The sequence below is a fragment of the Pogona vitticeps genome, chromosome 2 (genome assembly GCF_051106095.1).
Source record: "Pogona vitticeps strain Pit_001003342236 chromosome 2, PviZW2.1, whole genome shotgun sequence".
NCBI classification, from domain to species: domain Eukaryota; kingdom Metazoa; phylum Chordata; class Lepidosauria; order Squamata; family Agamidae; genus Pogona; species Pogona vitticeps.
Genome location: NC_135784.1, coordinates 283,763,019 through 283,778,728, shown reverse-complemented (window position 1 = coordinate 283,778,728; position 15,710 = coordinate 283,763,019). Strand labels below are relative to the sequence as shown.

Sequence of the window (15,710 nt, the reverse complement as noted above, 5' to 3'; positions counted from 1 at the left end):
GCCCGGTAAGCGAGTAAAGGGCGCGAAAACGCTGCGGGTGGCCATTTTTCCCCGGCGCCCATTTTGGAACCACGGATCAGCTGTTCCCAAAACATCGCTATGCGAAAATCAGTAAGCGAAACGCTTACCGATCATTGCAAAGTGATTTTTAGCCATTGAGAACATCGCAATGCGATCGCTTTTGCAATTGAAAAAAACTCATCGCTATGTGGATTCGTCGTTAACTGAGGCGCTCACTATGCAGGGCACCACTGTACAGGCTGAATCAGGATTGTATAAGTCACATAATGGACATTATAAGGTGATGTGGGAAGAATTGTTTCCAGTCTGTGGCCCTTTCTGCAAATGTGACAGGGCCTCCCAGGGGACCATATGGTCCCCATTAAGAATGGCTGATCCAGAGAGAAGTGTTTTTCCCATTCTTAGTCTAGAGTGTCACAGGTAGCAAATCACCAAGCAAAACATTCTACAGTAGTTCTACAACTTCTCCTTTGGTTTAATAGCAGACAGAACATAAAACAACCAGGAGCTAATAAGAGTTCCACAGCTCTGCTACAAATAAAACCCACAGAATGTGCGCCTCATGGCGCAGTGGTTAAACCGCTGTACTCCAGCCAAAACTGTGCTCACGACCTGGGGTTCAATCCCAGGTCGCGACTCAAGGTTGACTCAGCCTTCTATCCTTCCGAGGTTGGTAAAATGAGTACCCAGCTTGCTGGGGGGCGGCAATGTGTAGCCTGCATAATTAACGTGTAAACTGCCCAGACAGTGCTTGAAGCACTATGGGGCGGTATACAAGCAGCACGCTTTGCTTTTTTTTTAGAATGTTCCACAGTAGTTCTTAATTATTGGGTCTCCAGATGTTTTGGACTTCAATTTCTAGAGCCTCTGGAGTTGTCTGAAGCTTCTGAGATGGCCAAAGGGTTCAGTATTATTGTTAATCTACAGGATGTCAACATATTTTTTCTGCCTCCCAATAAATAAGAAGTTACAGCAGCAGGCATTGCTCAAGCATTAATTATTAATGTTTATCTTTTAACTGTAAACCACTTCCTGCTGCTTCTGTTGGCACAGGTACAGTACAGGTAGAAAACATTCATCTCCAATTTTGAACATGCCCTATGTATTTATTTGTTCAAAAAGTGCACAGTCTAGAATTCAACTTTCAAAGTACAGTATCAGGAAAAGTATCATAAAACAAGGCAGCAGAAGTTACAAAATAAAACAACAGCTATAGTCGAATAAAATGTAATACAATTAAGATAGTACTGTTAAGTGCTATTAAAAACCCACTGAGCTAAATAGACTTTACTTGGTTTCTGGAAGATAATAATGAGGATGCCTGATGAACCCATCTAGAGAAAGAGTTTACTGGAAGGGTCACACAATAACATGCCCTATTATTCATATCTTCTTTGATGGTCTATGGATATAGAGGCTCATGGTCTATACAGCAAAATAATTTTTAAAAGTTTGAATTATCCATTTCCTTTTGGAAGGCAGGACAGAGATGTTTTTCAACTGGACATCTATTTATCTATCTACCTATTCTTTCCTGAATAGTGGCTGAAAGCCTGTTGCTTAGCATAGCAAATCACACTAGATTAGGTCCATTTGAATCAATGGAAATTACACAGAATTTGACACACTACATGCCTACTGATTCAGTGGGTCAACTCTAGCGCTATTTACAAGCAGCAGGATTTTGGCCATTATATCTTGCACAAATTTCAGAACTGACATCAATAGGGCAATGGACAGCTGAGTGTTTCTATCTCTTCCTTTTACACCCACACTTTTTAATTAATTTATTTCCACATAATATTAGCAAACAAGATGATGTACTAAGAGAACTAGGAGGGAGAGGAAGGGAGTAGGCTGCTCTGGGCACATATGAGAATAGATATGCAACCATATTTGGACAGAGGTAATTATAAACAAGCAACAGGAGCATGCCACCATCTAGATTTGTCAAACAATGAGTTCTATATAAGCTAATCAGACTTCTGAATACATATTCAGAAGCTGCTATTATCTAGTCATCAGTTCATGAAACTATTGAGGAATGAATTCTTCTGCATTGCAAAATAAATTTATGGCCATAAGACGTTTCTAGCCTTTAATTGAAAGATTTTCTACCTACTTTTCTACCTACCTTTAATTGAAAGATTTTCTACCTACCTTTTTTCTCATACTACTCAGGTCCACTGCTTGATACACTGATACACTGGCTTTTTTTCTCACTCCTGGCTTTGTGCTTTCTTCTGTACTGTTCTTCATGGCTAGGATATGCCTCCCCACTCTGGCTATTCCTTCAAACCTCCTTTTCAAAACTAAGAATGCTTGCAAAAGTATTTCTCTCTCTCTCTCTGTAATTAACCAGGCAAACAAGTGCAGAAATTATGACTAACAATGGAATTACTTGAAAAATGAGGAAAAGAATTTGCATTCAAATAAAAAGATTTTGCAATTGCCTTTAGTTTCCCACTGCATTACACCAGCTGCATAGAGACTTACAATGAACTCACTCTTACCTTTCAGCAATCTAGTTCTGAACACAAAATCCCACCCATCTGGGAAATCCTGAGTGTTAACTGCTTAAGACTTGTTACAAGGAAATGTATTGCACCTACTATGGACGTAGGAGCAATAAATTGCCAGGCTGAAACTGGCTATCTCTTTTAAAGGATTAATAGCAAGGAGGATGCATTTGACTGTACTCTCCTTGGTCACTTTGACTCCTCATTCTTTCTGGAAAAACAGGGCTTGCATTTTCTTCCACTGCAAGCAGGAACCAAACACACTGAAAAAGCCACTTAGAAGAAATCTATAGGCTTTGCTAATACCTTAATACAAGAATGAGGAACCTAGCTTTTGCTCTCATCAGGCCCAGCCTATATGATCAACTGTCACAGAGAAAGCAAAATAGAATCCAGTACCATCTAGACTAGAAGGTAATAAACTCTCTAGTCATGTATTAAGAAGAAAGGCACTTGAAACAAATTGGAATATATAGAATTACTGACTTATTCGATTCAGGGGAACCAATCATTATTAGGCAAATAGAAGAGAAAACAAAGCAAATAAAAACCAATTGGCTACAAATAAAACAAATAAGAAGTTTTGCTATTCACTTACAACAAAAATGGCTCTCTAAGAACATAAACTGAAGTTGAACAATATTGTATTCAAAAGGATAAAAATAAAAAGAGAGGACTAACCTCACTAATATATAAAAGCATTATTGAGAAAGAATATGGAAAAGGTGGAGGATCTAAAACAGTGTGGGAAATAAATTTAAATATTAATATACCTGAGGAAATTTGGACAGGAATTTGGAAAAAATACCCATATAAATCTATATCAGCAAATGTGAAAGAAATGGTTCTGAAGGTAGTGCATTGGGGGCATCTATACCCTACAAAGTTACATAGAATTAATAAAGATATATCCAATAAATGTTGGAGGAACTGTGGACAAAAAGGAACTTTGGAACATATGTGGATTTCTTGCCCCAAAATAGGAGCTTTCTGGCACGAAGTAATTAGATGGATAGAGACGCTGACTAATAAAAAATGGATATCAATGAAACACTGTTATTTTCATTATTCACAGGGGGAAATGAGAAACTAGAAAATAAAGAATTGGTTGCAAATCTTATAGGCACCGCAAAATGTGAAATCGCTAGAAATTGGAAAAAAGCCCAAGATCTCTCATTACAAGCATTTAAGAATAAGATATGGCATATAATGTTGATAGAAAAAATGACTAATAAAGTTAGATTATATAGAGGAGAAATAAGCCACAGCCAATTCACTGAAAATTGGAAGCCTTTATTAAAATATGCCAACAAAATAAACTTCGAGACATATGGTTTGGAAAACAATTTGGAGCATTTAGATTGTTGGTTGATATTTCTTTAAAATGTGATGGGGAATGGTATAAATGTGATTTGGAGAATTGTGGGGAATAGCTTTGTATTTATTATTTGTAATATGATCAATTGTCTTTTCATTTCTTAAGAAATAAAAATAAAATTAAAAAAAGAAGAAAGACACTTGATCTCAGCCAAAAGGCCAAGAACCACAGAAATGGACATACTATCAGATTGGCTAGATGCAAAAAAGAAAAAAGACCATCGGAAAATTTGGTCATAGTTATATACATGGTTACAAGGTAGATAGAATAGTTGACTGATACATTTATTCTCTCTCTTCTGTGGCTGCAGAAGAGACAGAATAAATGATGGATAAAGAGCATCAGCTACATAATCAATAATTAGAATAACAATATATCTGTCTGAATTTGATCTTTCCCTCTCGCTCACTGTTTGTATTTCTTTCTGATATGTGGAACTATTACTAGAAGTGAATTATAGAATTACTATGAAAAATATTGATTTGTAATGTATCTGTTCAAATCCACACACAACCCCGAGGGTACCCCTATCCAAGTTGACCCTTACCTTACCCTATCCTTATAAGGGAAATAAAAAAATATATTGAATAATAATAATAATAATAATAATAATAATAATAATAATAATAATAATAATAATAATAATAATAATAATAATAATAATAATAATAATAATAATAATAATAATAATAATTTTTATTTATTTATTTATTTATTTATTTATTTATTGCATTTATTTATTGCATTTATTTATTGCATTTATATGCCGCCCATCTAGACATAGTCTACTCTGGGCGGCTCACAACATACAAGATAAAAACAATTTAAAATATACACAGTTTTACATTTTAAAAAAAACAAAACGATATAAAAATAATATCATAAATTTACAATTTTAACAATTAACTTAAAGCGAACAGTCCCAAGATGCTGGCTGTTTCGGGTGATTCGGGTAGATCTGGGTGGGAGCAGACGATCTGCCAGGTATTGAGGTCCCAAACCGTTTAGGGCTTTATATGTAATCATTAACACTTTGAAGTCAACGCGGAAACGGACGGGCAACCAGTGCAAAGCAGCCAGAGTGGGGGAGATATGTTGGTGTTTTCTCACCCCACTAAGAAGCCTAGCTGCCGCATTCTGGACCATCTGAAGTTTCCGCGTCAGTCTCAAAGGTAGCCCCACGAAGAGTGCGTTACAATGGTCTAATCTTGAGATTAAGAGCGCGTGGACTAGAGTAATGCCCCCCCATCAAGATAGGGTCGCAGCTGGGCAATCCGCCATAGATGGAAATAGGGGGAGCGGACCACGGACGCCACCTGGGTTTCCATGGTAAGCGCCGGGTCCAGATGTACCCCCAAGATGCGGACCTCACTGTTTGCGGTAAGGGTCGTCCCCCCAAAAGAAAGGGAGTTGCCTATACCTCTGGTGGAAGGACCACCCACCCTCAAGACTTCCATCTTGTCCGGGTTCAGCCTCGACCCATTCGACTGCATCCATTCCAATACAGTCTCCAGGCAGCACTGAAGGGATGGTACAGCATCCACTGAGGTAGAAGAAAAGGAGGAGGAGGAGGAGGAGGAGGAGGAGGAGAAGGAGAAGGAGAAGGAGAAGGAGAGGAAGAGGAAGAGGAAGAGGAAGAGGAAGAGGAAGAGGAAGAGGAAGAGGAAGAGGAAGAGGAAGAGGAAGAGGAAGAGGAAGAGGAAGAGGAAGAGGAAGAAGAAGAAGAAGAAGAAGAAGAAGAAGAAGAAGAAGAAGAAGAAGAAGAAGAAGAAGAAGAAGAAGAAGAAGAAGAAGAAGAAGAAGAAGAAGAAGAAGAAGAAGAAGAAGAAGAAGAAGAAGAAGAAGAAGAAAGACACAATCTCAGGAAAGCAACCTGAGAACACTGTAGGCACATATCCTTCAAGCTGGAGAAAGTTCAGAGTTCAAAGTCAGATTATATACTGGGCATGTGGATGTCCCCTTATTCTATCCTTGGCATCTCTATGTAGGTCTGGAAAAAAATCCTGTCTAAAACTCTCAAAAACTGCTCCTAGTAAGTGTAGATAATACTCAGAATATTGTTTGATTCAAAATAAAGCGACTTCTTAACCTGGCAAGCATTTTCCTAGTTTAGAAACACAACTGCAGTCAAAATCTTTTAGCCACAGATTCTTTAATTGTATATCATGTTGGCCACACTATCTATTGTTTACAACAATAGGTTAATTAATAATAGTTCCATTTACTATGATAACAAGATAGTAATTGGCAAGAAACTGTAAAAGTATCATATAAACTACCGCTTCTGTTGTAAATACTTACCTTCCAACAGAACAAACAGCTTTGCAGGTGTAGCATGGTTTTCCACCAAGGTTTTCAAGATCATACAATACAATGACCCCATCTGAACCACCTGATAACATGCTGTAAAAAACAGAAACCCAGATTTAGAAAACACTTCAGTCACTCCCGACCCTGGCCAAAATTGTCTTGCGTAGCTACACAAATGGCATAACTCTGAGAACCAATTTGCATAACTAAAAAATTTCAATTAACATTATCTGCTGCAGACTAAGTTCTACTCTGTGTACAACAGAATGGCTGAAATACAGTTGGCACAAGTACACCATGTAAAATAAATGGTGAGATACTATCACTGGGGCCACTAATCTTTATTTAATTAAATTTAAGACTTCCTGTTTTCTTGTTTTCAGGTTCTGAAGTTCCCAAAGAACCTGTTTTGCGCTGGGCAAGCATTTGGGAGCTTTTGAGAGCAGGGGGGAGAGCCTTTAAAATTAGAAAATCACTGCTGGTGGCCCTACTGCCAGATTGGGACTGCTGGCACTGATTTCGTGGTGATTTTCCAATTATTTATTTAACTTATATATTTATTTATTTAACTTATATGCTACCCACTCTACCCAAAGGCCTCTGGGCGGCTTAGGAAAACTCCCCTCTCACCCAAAGACTCCCAAAGAGTTCCACATGACAAAAGGGATCCCTAGGGAGTCTCAGAATCTGAAATGGCAGGGATAGAAAATTTAAATTTAATTAAAATAAAGAGTGACGACATCATTACCATTTAGGCAGCATAGTTGCATCAAGTGGATTTCAGCCAATGTCTATAGAAATTTCTTAATTTGAAGACGCCTCAGGTTCTAAAAAGTTCAATCTTATTAAGATATTATTCCAAGTATTAGCTTATGAATCTATTTTGAATGGAAATATTCTTCTGGAAAATCTGAAGATAAATTAAATCTATGGGAATCTAATTTAACATATCCGACTTATGCTTAGTAAATGTCCATTTTACATGTGTTGTTACTATATAAGACTCTTTTTTGGAATATTTAGACTGAAATATTGGATTAAGACAAGGATTCAATAAATGATATGTAATGTGGTCTAAATGCTAAGAGTTACAAAAATTCAAAGCTGTACTGGATTATATGTAAATATTTTAAGACATAACAGCTCAATAGCGTATTTTCCCTACATTGCTCTGTTAAACAAACTCACTCTTCAATTACAATATCTAAAGAGCTATAGAAGTCTTTCTTAACCTGACATCCCGCAGATGTGTTGTTCAACTTTCATCATCACCAGACAATATGGCAATCTGGGAAAGTCTAGGCTACAGGATATGGGAGAAATCCTGCCATACTGACAAAATTCAAGATGAATCAGATAGACTCTCACAGGATACTTCAGGTATTCTAGCAGAATATTCTGTCGGTAAAGATATGTTCAGATAAAACTTCATCTTGCATGTCTCTGGGCCATGATTATGCTACGTCAACAGGAAAACTTTACACAAGCCCTAGAGCTGGTACAGAAATTTTGGGTGGAGAGGGAGCCAAACAGCCACTTACATGGTCAAACCCTGCTTATGCTGTCACACAGCATAGCACAGGATATGGCATGTGTCAGCATCCCATCACAGGTCATCAGCATCAGTATACAAGCTTTGCCCAGGGAAAACATGATTCAGAAGACAGGAAGATGGCATGAAGTCATTTCTGGTTCATGGTCCCTTTTCTTTCCTTCCTGTGCTCCAAGCAGTGCTTGTGAGTAGCTCATTGAATCTGACAATGCAGACTCACTGGAGCTAGAAACAGCAGGACATATTGCTGCCGTGGTCACTGGAATTCTTAGGTGAATGTGAGGCAAGGAGATTGCTGTGGGTGCATTTACATCAGTAGAAATTCACTGTTTCTCTCCATGAGTGGATAGTAGTATGTGGATGGTACAGTAGCTTTGGTAGATATTAGTTTTGCTTCCATGCATGCCTCAGTATACCTGATGTTCTCCCACCTTTGGGGGATTTTCTGAAGGGTCTCTCCTGATTCTCTAGAGCTAAATAAGTATAGGATGTAGTGGGTGTGGCACTTCCATCTCTCTCTCTCTCTCTCTCTCTCTCTCTCTCTCTCTGTGCTTCATCATAAACAACGCAAAAGGCTTGCTCTTGTTAGGCTGCAATCAAACACATGAGGGAGTACATATGGTCCCTTCCCTGAGAGGGAGTCCCACTGAAGGCTTCAAGGCTTACAACTGAATAAATATGTATTAGAAACACTTGTTGTTTAGTCGTTTAGTCATGTCTGACTCTTCATGATCCCATGGACCAGAGCACGCCAGGCCCTCCTGTCTTCCACTGCCTCCCGGAGTTGGTAGCTACGATGACACTGTCCAACCATTAGAAACACTAGCTATATGTATATAATAGATACAAATAGGATTGCCCTGCAAATTTAAAGATGGGAAAGTGAAAGCATGGAAACTTTTAACATACTGTACTGTACAAAATTTGGCAGACATAGTGGCCAAAACCATGTTGTCAAATCAGACGTTTCATTCTGTTTTTCCCTGGTAAACAAATGGTCTCTGCTGCAATTCTTGGGGGAGCACGTGCATGCTGGCTTGATGTGTGTGCCAAAAGCATTGTAGTAAGGAAGCTTTGTTTACCATAGAGGAATAGATTTGGTTTAATCAATAGAATTTTAACCACGAAGACTAATGCATTAACATTTACTATAGACATAGATCCTTTCTAGCAATAATTGCCTGAAAAGTATTGGATGTAATTCCAAAACTACCTATTTGAACAGAATTGGGAGTCTACATTAAAGTACCAAGTAAATAACTTCCATAAATCCACAGGTACTCTATTGGAAAATGCAACAATGGAAAAAATCTGATGGTAAATTTTCTTCTGAATCACTGATTAGAGAACCTAAAATTTCAAACATATATTAATATTTGGTTTTCTAAAATTCTTCATAATAAAATGTTGTATAATGTACATACTATCGACTTTCAACAGGTTCAATATCCAAGGTATTAATACCACTTCCATGGATCCTTTCTATATCTCTGTCCTTGTTCAACTCCAAGCTCAATACCCTTTAAAAGAAGCAAACAAACAAATAAAAAACCTTAGCCATTGTGAAAAAAATAAATATGAATTACACAATTTCTATAATTATCAGTAAATCCAATCTGTGTCACCAGTCACACACTCTGCTTAAGAAAAATCAATTCTGAAACTTAGAAAATGCTAGTTGAATGTATTTAAACAATACATGTCTGCATCAAACATTATAACTCTAATAATAATTGTGTGCTGGTAAGTCAATTCATATTTATGGTGATTCTTTCCAAGGTTTTCTAGGTAGAGTACTCAGAAGTGGTTCACCACCCCTTTCTTCTGGAGGTGTCCTGGGACTATGCAGCTTGCTCAAGGCCACATAGGCTGGCTCTTCAGTGAAGCACAGTGGGGAATTGAACTCACTTTACCTCGAGAGGCATCTGGATAGGCCAGATGCCTATCACACTGATCTATACAGCCAGCATAACTGTAACTTTAGGCCCACAATTCCAGAAACACCGGCAATAACCAGACAGTTTTATGTTATTTATGCATTAGCACTGAATTATAGTTAGGCATCCTTCAGTCTCGAAAGACTATGGTACCGTGCTCTGTATGGAGGACTTGGAACAGCGTCTAGTGTGGCTGAGGAGGCCGATTCGAGAGTGACAGTCTCTTCCACACTGAAGACAAATCCAATCTGTCCCCTGTCCAGCTCCCTGGTTTTGCTGCTTTTGTGACTTCCTCTTTGCCTCAGCCTGCTGGGCAAGGGTCTCTTCAAATTGGGAGAGGCCGTGATGCAATGCCTGCCTCCAGGCTGAACGGTCAGATGTCAGGGTTTCCCATCTGTTGAGGTCCATTCCTAAGGCCTTCAGATCTCGCTTGCAGATATCCTTGTATCGCAGCTGTGGTCTCCCTCTGGGGCGATTTCCCTGCACTAATTCTCCATACAGGAGATCCTTTGGAATCCGACCATCAGCCATTCTCACGACATGCCCAAGCCAGCGTAGACGTCGCTGTTTCAGTAATGTGTTCATGCTGAAAATTCCAGCTCGTTCTAGGACTACTCTGTTTGGAACTTTGTCCTGCCAGGTGATACCAAAAATCCGTCGGAGGCAACGCATATGGAACGTGTTCAGCTTCCTCTCCTGCCGTGCACAAATGGTCCAGGACTCACTACAGTACAGGAGTGTGCTTAGGACACAGGCTCTATAGACCTGGATCTTCGTATGTGTCGTCAGCTTCTTATTGAGCCATACTCTCTTCGTGAGTCTAGAGAACATGGTAGCTGCTTTGCCAATGCGTTTATCCAGCTCGACATCCAGAGACAGGGTGTCAGAGATGGTTGAGCCCAGGTACACAAAGTCATGAACAACCTCCAATTCTTGTGTGGAGATGGTAATAGAAGGAGGTGAGTCCACACCCTGGCCCATGACTTGTGTTTTCTTCAGGCTGATTGTTAGTCCAAAGTCTTGGCAGGCCTTGCTGAATCGATTTATGAGTTGTTGGAGGTCTTCAGCAGAGTGGGCAACAATGGCTGCATCATCTGCGAAGAGGAAGTCCCGCATGCATTTCAGTTGGACTTTGGTCTTCGCTCTTAATCTAGAGAGATTAAAGAGCTTTCCGTCTGATCTAGTCCGGAGATAGACACCCTCGGTTGCAGTTCCAAAGGCATGCTTCAGCATGACAGCAAAGAAGATCCCAAAGAGTGTTGGTGCGAGGACACAGCCCTGTTTCACACTTCCATTAAACTACAAAAGCAGAGTGAATGCTGTGCGCATTTACTTGAAATTAAATCCCACTAGAGTCATTGCACAGAGAACTGCAGACTTTAATTTCAAGTGATATGTAGATACTAATAGTGAATCTATGGACACTTAGCGGTCAAGATTGTGTGGAAGATAAATGAAACTCTTTTCATCAAGCTAATATTTCAATATTCACAATAAATTGCTACGTTTTGTCTCAGTCTTCAAATTTTCCACACCTACTGGGCAAAATGTTGTTATAAATTTGTCCTGCACAGACTGGATTAAACACCAATAGTTTTTAATATAAATTAACTGAAAGCTTCCTATCACCATCTTAAGGATAATATTTAATATAAATTATTTGAAAGCTTCCTGTATCACTTTCCAGTGTCCGAGTCTCCCTAGGGTTTCCTTTTTTGCCTGCAGAAGCCTTTGGGAGTTTCAGGTCAAAGGTGGTAGGTTTTTAATAGCCGAAATCACTGCCAGATTGGCTCCCTTGATGGCAGTATCCAGAGACTTCAGCTTGTGGATGAGTTGTCGGCTTCCTTGACCCCCAACTGTGGAGTGCCCCGGGGTCATCAACATCCCCAATGCTCTTTAGCGTCTATGTGAAGCCATTGGGGGAGGTAATCAGGAGATCTGGAGTAAGGTATCATCAGTACACTGTTGATATGCAACTCTCTCTCTCCTTTACCACCTCTGCAGCATATGCTGTCTGGATGCTTGAGAGATGCCTGGCTTCTGTCTCGGAACAGACCAGGACCAATAGGTTCAAACTGAGCCTTGATAATATAGAGATTTTGCTCCTAGGGGCCCTCTTGGATAGGTTGGGGGAGATTACCCCTAGACTGGATTGCACTGTCTTCATATTGAAGACAGTGCAATCCAGTTGCACTGTCTTCACTTGGGCATGATTCTGGACTTGACTGTCTTAGGACTCCCAGGCTGTAGCTGCGTCTTTAATCAGCTGCCTTTAATAGTTGAAGCATATTGCCCAACTCTGGTTCTACCTAGACAAGGAGCTCTCATGACATTGGTGCATGCATGGGTCATCTTCTGGATTGAGTACTGTAATGCTCTCTATGTGTAGCTTCCCTTGAGGCTGACCCAGATACTGGAGCAGGTTTGGAATGTGACAAACAGACTGGTGGCTTGTGTGAGCAAGTCGGATCATACATCCTCAGTCCTGGTTTGCCTGCACTGGCTATCAGTTGCATCCTAGGTCAGATTCAAGGTACTGATACTCACCTATAAAGACCACCGTTTGGGACCACACTACTTCTCAGAGTGCCTTTTCCCAAGGTCATCTACCTACACCACCAGGTTCCCCAGGCAATGCTCCTCCAAGTGGCCATTCCAAAGGAGGACAGGAAATCATCCACAAGAAGTAGGGTCTTCATTGAATGGCAACAAGAGTTCAGAATCAACTCCCAATGGAGTTGTGCCAGGCCCCTTCCCTCCCATCATTTAAAAGGCTCCTGAAAACACTGCTCTTCAGAGGCGCCTTTCATTGCAACCCTCCCTGATATTATGACTCACTTTCCACCTTTTATCTGAAAATTATGTATCCTGTAGTTTTTCATGATATTATCTATTTCTATTTTATTCCTATGGTTTGTTGTCTTTTTTTACCACATTCTAAACCATCCAGAACAGTGCATTGGGGCACTAATGGGGCACTAAAGATACATACATACATACATACATACATACATACATACATACATACATACATACATACATACATACATACATACATACATACATACATACATACATACATACATACATACATACATACATACATATGGTAGTCCCAATCCCAGTGGCAATTTTTAAATGTCAAAGGCTCTCCCCGGGTCCTAAGGCTTCCCCAGGGAGGACTTAAGAAGTCTTGGACACTGAAAAATGGGGGAAACAGGAAGCTTTGGATTAGTAATTTACATGACATATTACCAGTGCTATATGTGGTTTATGCAGCATAATATTATGCAATTGGATTTTGCTCACAGATGTACAGGTGCAATCCCACAAAAGCATACTTAGGAACAAACCCTCTTGTTAATAAAAATAAAACTCAATGAACTACAATGTACAGATCCAAAGTTACTTCCTTAGTACTAAAATTATACAAAAATGGCATTCCCTTCTTTGATTCACATCTTAGCATGGTGAGGGGGTTTGAGTAGGTCCAAAAAAAAAAAAAAATGAAATCCAAAAGAAAACAAAATACGGTGCTAGAAGATAAGGCTCCCAGTTTGGATGGTACTAAATCAGCTACTGGGGGAAATGCTACCGGTAAGTACAAATAGCACTATTATTAATGTAGCAGCCTGACTAAAACTGATGTTCAGCTGCTGATGTGCACAGATGTGAAAGGAAAAATTGAAGCTGCACGATGAATAGAACTGGAAGTTGGGAGTCAAATTGTGAGATTTTGTTTGTGAAAAAACAGTCCATCAGGTCTTGTAGTTCTTTTCTTTCTTACGAAATTACAAGGAGCAAAAATAGCCTTCAAAATTACTTTTGAAAGGTAGAAAACTTTCCAAGCTTTGCTTTTTAACAGCAGCACAACTTCATGATGTTAAAAACCAAATAATGGGAACTTCTAGTGTTGCATCTCTGAGCAAAGTTGTTTTTTCAGTGGCAAGACAAGCAATGGAACAGTACTGTTGTATTTGAAAAGAATGAAAATGAGTCTAGAAAACATTGTTACAAATACAGCAAGTCATATGGGATTCTAAGTACTTTAATTTAATTTATTTAAGCACATAGTCAAACAGGCAAAGGAATGAATGCTGTTAATCATTACATCTAGTATTAACTCCGACTAACCTAGCCTATTAGGTAAAATAATATACAAACAATTAATGTACAGCAAGACTGTTCAATCTGAGTCAGCAATGGGTTGAAGAGACAGAATCAAAAGCAAATAATGCATTTGAGAGTTTGAAGGATACCAAAGACTCCCAAGTTTCCATTATTAGTAAAATAAGTATGTTCCTTTGTGCCAACACATATTATCAAAATTACTTGAGAACAAATACAGAAAGTATTCCAATTGTTCTCCGCTACCGCCATCTAGTGGGATAAAAGCTAATTACTATTCCTGGGAAAACATCGTACAGTATTTTCATTCACAGGCTCTTTATTCTGCCACCATAGCAAGATGACCTGTTTGTCTGGAATGGATTACAAGCTGTGTTTTCATTTCCACACTCATTATCCATTTTGTACTGAATATGTCTCTAGCAGGTAGGCAAGAGGACAGTGGATTTTATTCTCTGCTCTCCAAGTGCAACCAGATTAGATGTTATTAAACATGTACTTTGTAGAAGAAAAGATATTAAGAAGTTTTTGACTGTTAGTGCCAGAGTAGCAGAATGGAATCTGGCCATACAATAATGGCTAAGTACCAGTTGAGAGTGTTTAATGAGACCTAATTGAAGATGGGCAAGCTATAGGTGATGTCACTATAAAAAATGTATAACCATCAGTTCAGTTGCTCAAAACTGGCGAGAAGAGAAAAAATACCACCATGGTCTACAACCCATTATTTTTCTGCTGACTATGCTCTTTCCTTGATGCACACTTTATTGTGGTAATGGAGTCTGTGTATCAGTGAAGCTGAGAGCAATGCCATCAGGAGGCCAGATTCCATTGAGCCTGAGCTCCTAGCAGGAAAAGCACTCAAAGAATTTTATTTCAAATATAATTTTTAAGTCACTGAACAGGTGGCACATGTAGAAATTATAAGGATGCAAATACAGAAATGAAATAAATGATATAACTGGAAACAAGAAAAGAGAGGAAACTCTATTTTCTCTGCCAAAACAAGATCAGGAACAGTCTACAGGAACTGTCAGCACCAAAGGAAATAAAAACAGTAAATCATAGTACCAACATATAATTAGAATAACATTCATGAAGAATTTAAAGATCATGTCAGGAATATATTTCATCATGAAGCTCACTGGCCACAAATGAGAATAACTATGGACTCAAACCAGAAATATCATCAGGAAACAATGCAAAAGACTATTCCTGTAAGAAAAAAGGAAACAAAAGCCTCAGTAACCAAGGAAACTCTCAAGACTGTAAGAAGAGATGAGGCGCAAACATTCAGAGCAACTTTTCAGTAACTTGCATGTAGGGCTAGAGAAAACTATAATTATTATTACAAAGAAACAGCAGAGGACATCCAAAAAAAAAAAAAAAACCAAAACCAAGAGATCCATGAAAACAAAGTGAAATTCTATAATAGGTGGCCATCTGTTTCTGCTGTATGCACAGAGGTCTTAATTGTGAAATGTTTAATGTGACCAGGAGTTGCTCAATGAATGTAGATGCCTCTGTAGGATAGAGCATATTTTACGGCTGACACACTCACAGCAGGAGAGTACTGTATGTCTAGTGTCAGTTGCTCCACTTCACCCTAATACAGGCAACTGGGTGAAAGAATGTAGTGATGCACAAGCAACATCTGCAGTTGAGAGATTCCTAACGAGGAAAGAGTTTGCTGTTCTACAGAATCCTCCTCATTCCTATGCCCTCTTTTGCAAGTTATGCTCAATGTCCGCGTGCTCGGCGGCTGCAGTTCTGCCTCTCCTTTGCACATTCAATGGAACCCACATGGAATCCGCACACAGGCTGACCTGGTTACAGGGAAAGCCTCCCAATGCGATCCCACTCCC

General features: G+C 39.2%; 1 protein-coding gene across 4 annotated transcripts in view; it reads right to left on the bottom strand.

The window, feature by feature from the left end:
* ERCC8 (ERCC excision repair 8, CSA ubiquitin ligase complex subunit) overlaps nt 1-15,710 on the bottom strand; it is a 50,931-nt gene that overhangs the window by 34,231 nt on the left and 990 nt on the right. For 3 of the 4 annotated variants that reach the window (XM_020783743.3, XM_020783741.3, XM_020783742.3), the window contains exons 2-3: nt 9,205-9,300; nt 6,220-6,321 (exon numbers count right to left, since the gene is read on the bottom strand). In XM_020783743.3, the coding sequence (XP_020639402.1) occupies nt 6,220-6,320 (101 nt within the window). In that variant the 5' untranslated portion in view covers nt 6,321; nt 9,205-9,300. Of the gene's footprint in view, nt 1-2,181; nt 2,370-6,219; nt 6,322-9,204; nt 9,301-15,710 lie in introns of all 4 variants that reach the window. The other variant, XM_078384562.1, reaches the window with a different exon arrangement.